The 2,999-nt window shown below is 40.5% G+C and overlaps 1 protein-coding gene and 1 long non-coding RNA gene across 9 annotated transcripts in view; one reads left to right on the forward strand and one right to left on the reverse strand.

Annotated features, from left to right (window-relative positions):
- RALGAPB (Ral GTPase activating protein non-catalytic beta subunit) overlaps nt 1–2,999 on the forward strand; it is an 89,995-nt gene that overhangs the window by 65,626 nt on the left and 21,370 nt on the right. For all 6 annotated transcript variants that reach the window (XM_015558423.1, XM_006755215.2, XM_006755217.2 and 3 more), the window contains one exon: nt 1,027–1,185. In XM_015558423.1, the coding sequence (XP_015413909.1) occupies nt 1,027–1,185 (159 nt within the window). The remainder of the gene's footprint in view (nt 1–1,026; nt 1,186–2,999) is intronic.
- LOC107181756 overlaps nt 1–2,999 on the reverse strand; it is a 31,612-nt gene that overhangs the window by 11,983 nt on the left and 16,630 nt on the right. The window contains exons 1-2 of one of the 3 annotated variants that reach the window (XR_001512457.1): nt 1,521–2,114; nt 1,057–1,151 (exon numbers count right to left, since the gene is read on the reverse strand). The exons of 1 other annotated variant lie outside the window; for it this stretch is intronic. This is a non-coding gene — a long non-coding RNA (uncharacterized LOC107181756). Of the gene's footprint in view, nt 1–1,056; nt 1,152–1,520; nt 2,115–2,999 lie in introns of those variants that run through there. One more of the 3 variants, XR_001512459.1, reaches the window with a different exon arrangement.

Below are 2,999 nucleotides of genomic sequence, written 5' to 3' on the forward strand. Positions count from 1 at the left end.
AGAATTTCCCTTCAGCACTGCGCCGCCTCTGAGTCTGGATATGATATTCTCTTTACTCCTAGTTGTAGAATTTCCACTCAGCCAGCCCTCCTGTGGCTCTGGACGTTGTCCTTTCCCTGGATCAAGCTTAATATGACTTAGTTGTTCCAGGCAGCAATCTCTGGTGTTAACCTATGCCGCAATCGTCGGTTCACCTAGAGGAAAAATTTTAAAAGTTAAGAGATATGAGATGTGCAGATGATGCTCCTGGATTAGAAGGTCATCCAGGAGAACAAACTAATGAAGTAGCTTACTTAAAAGGAAAAGAATTTGGAGGCTTTGCCCTACAAGCTGTATTACAGTATGCTACAACTCCACAATTCCTTATTCATGATTTCAAAGTCAAAACTCAGAACCATAAGTTTGTACATTTGTAACAAATTCAATTAGTGGTAAAATCTGGCCTCTGTTGACATGAGGCTATTTGTAGTCTTTACTTATTTCACTTAGTGTGAATAATCAGTGTCTTTGGTTATAGGATGCTGCCCAAGCCCTTGCTAGAAATGTTATGTAATAGACATTTGTGTTTAAGTTTTTGTTAGATACAAGTTTTTAATTCAGTTGGATAAATACCAAGGTGTGCAATTGCTCTGTTGTATGGTATGACTATGTTTAGCTTTACAAGAATCTATGCCAACTGTCTTCCAAACTGACTACCATTTTGCATTTCCACTAGCAATGAATGATTTTTTAAAAAGTGCATTGAAAAGTTTTCTAAAAAGCATGATATGTTATAGAGAAAATAGGATCCAAAATTAAATGCATATGATCTCAATTATCTTTAACAACAAAAAAAGGCAAATGCAAGAACTGGAAGGAAGTACACAAGAATGTTCTGTTGTTTCTTTAGTTTAAGATTATGGTGTGCTTATTCCTGCCACTTTGTAAGTTTATATGTACTGTTTATTAAACCATGAACAAGTATTGCTTTTATAATCAGAGTAGTGAAAAGAGGAAATAATTTCTTCTTTCTTTCTTTGGTGGTAGGAACCTGCAAATAGTCGTCTACCTCCTCACCTTATTGCACTCGACTCCACAATACCTGGATTTTTTGATGACATTGGGTATCTGGATCTCTTGCCATGTCGTCCTTTCGACACAGTTTTTATTTTCTATATGAAACCAGGTCAGAAAACAAACCAGGAGGTAAGATTTCTGAATTTGAGGGATAATTTGTATGGTTATGAATATAAAAAATTGTACATGGCTTGTGCTTATCCATAGTAGGAGATGAATTATATTTGATGCTTAAAGACTTGTGAACCAGTTCAGAGACTGAATTAATGAAAACTATGGTGCTTGGAGTCCCAAGCCTTGACTATCAATGAATTAATTTAGAGCCAAGCTATATAGCATGTCTTTCTTTTTCTTAAGAAATTCAGATTCATAAGACAAAAGAAACTAAAATACGAAAGGTTAGCCACAAAAAGCTAAAGCTAGGCCTGATTGCTTTAGAGTAAAACAACACAACAGATATTTACTGAACATCTTCCCTGTGGCTTAACATGCCAGAGTATAGGCATGATTAACAGTCTTTCTTCCGAAGGAGCTCATCTTCCAGGTAATCTCAGAAGCAAATAATTTCAGTTGAGTTATGCATAGTGTGCAGTGGGGAAAATAACACCTGAAATAGCGGATAAAAACAGAAGACTAAGTAAAACATGATTGTATACGTGTAACAAAGTGAGTAGGAGAAGAGTGAAGAAAACTGTAAGGTAGGTGAGAATGAAAAACAGTAGACGGCAAGAAATTTGAAGTGTCTGTTGGAAATGCATAGTAGAAACATGGAATAGGCAGGCTTACCAAGTATAACTAGGAGAGGGCCAAAGGAAGATTTGAAAAGTACAGTATACAGATGTGTAAGGCACTGTGACTATAAGATCTTGGAATTTTACTGTAATCATTGTAAGACCATTAGCTAATCAAATTGAGAACACCTTAAGAAACTTACCAAAGTCACAAAACATTTATACTGTTAGCACTATTTCAAATTATTGGAGCCCTACTAGAAAAGGAGATTGATTTATGAGAAAGTTCTCATTTCATGTAATTGATTCTATAAGTATTAACAGTTTGCGCCCTGGCCGGCTTGGCTCAGTGGATAGAGCGTCAGCCTGTGGACTGAAGGGTCCCAGGTTCGATTCCGGCCAAGGGCACATGCCTGGGTTGTGGGCTCGTTCCCCAGTGGGGGGTGTGCAGGAGGCAGCCAATCAATGATTCTCTCTCATCATTGATGTTTCTATCTCTCTCTCCTTCTCCCTTACTCTCTGAAGTCAATAAAGAAATATATTTTTTTTAAAAAGAGTTTGCAATCAGTTAGGTACCAGGGTTATAGGTGTGAACAAGCTCTACAAGGTTTCTGTCCTTCTAGAACTGCTGTTTAATGGGAAAGACAGATGATTAAATGAACAGTCATAGAAAAGTGTGCTGATAGTGCCGGAGAACCAAGATGGCAGCATAGGTTAATGCTGGAGTTTGCTGCCTTGAACAACCACTTCAAAAGTGAAACTAAAAGACGAACGGACACCACCCAGAACCACAGGAATGCTGGCTGAGTAGAAGTCCTACAACTAGGAGGAAAGAGAAACGCATACGGACACTCAGAGGAGGCGCAGTGCTGAAGTCAAATTCTGAGGTGTGGAGTGCGCAGAGCGGGCTGGCGGCTGAGGGCGCGGATGGCGTGTTCAATCGGGAGGGAGTCGCCGACTCTGAGCTCCAGATCCGGGCGAGTCTTTAGGGACCCAGACTCAAACGGGAGAAGCGGGACTGTCTGGCTTCAGTCCAAGCGAGTGCAGCTTTCTCTCCAAGGTTTGCAGTGGTTGCTGGGACTCAGAGAGGCAGAGCCCCTGGGGACAGGACTGAGAGCCGACATAACTGCTCTCTCTCTCTGGCCCACCCTGTTGATCCTGTGTGACCCGCCCCGCCCAAGCCCTACACAGAGGCATTTGCAGGATAGCATC

This window comes from Myotis davidii, unplaced genomic scaffold (assembly GCF_000327345.1).
Source record: "Myotis davidii unplaced genomic scaffold, ASM32734v1 scaffold1113, whole genome shotgun sequence".
In the NCBI taxonomy this organism is placed as follows: domain Eukaryota; kingdom Metazoa; phylum Chordata; class Mammalia; order Chiroptera; family Vespertilionidae; genus Myotis; species Myotis davidii.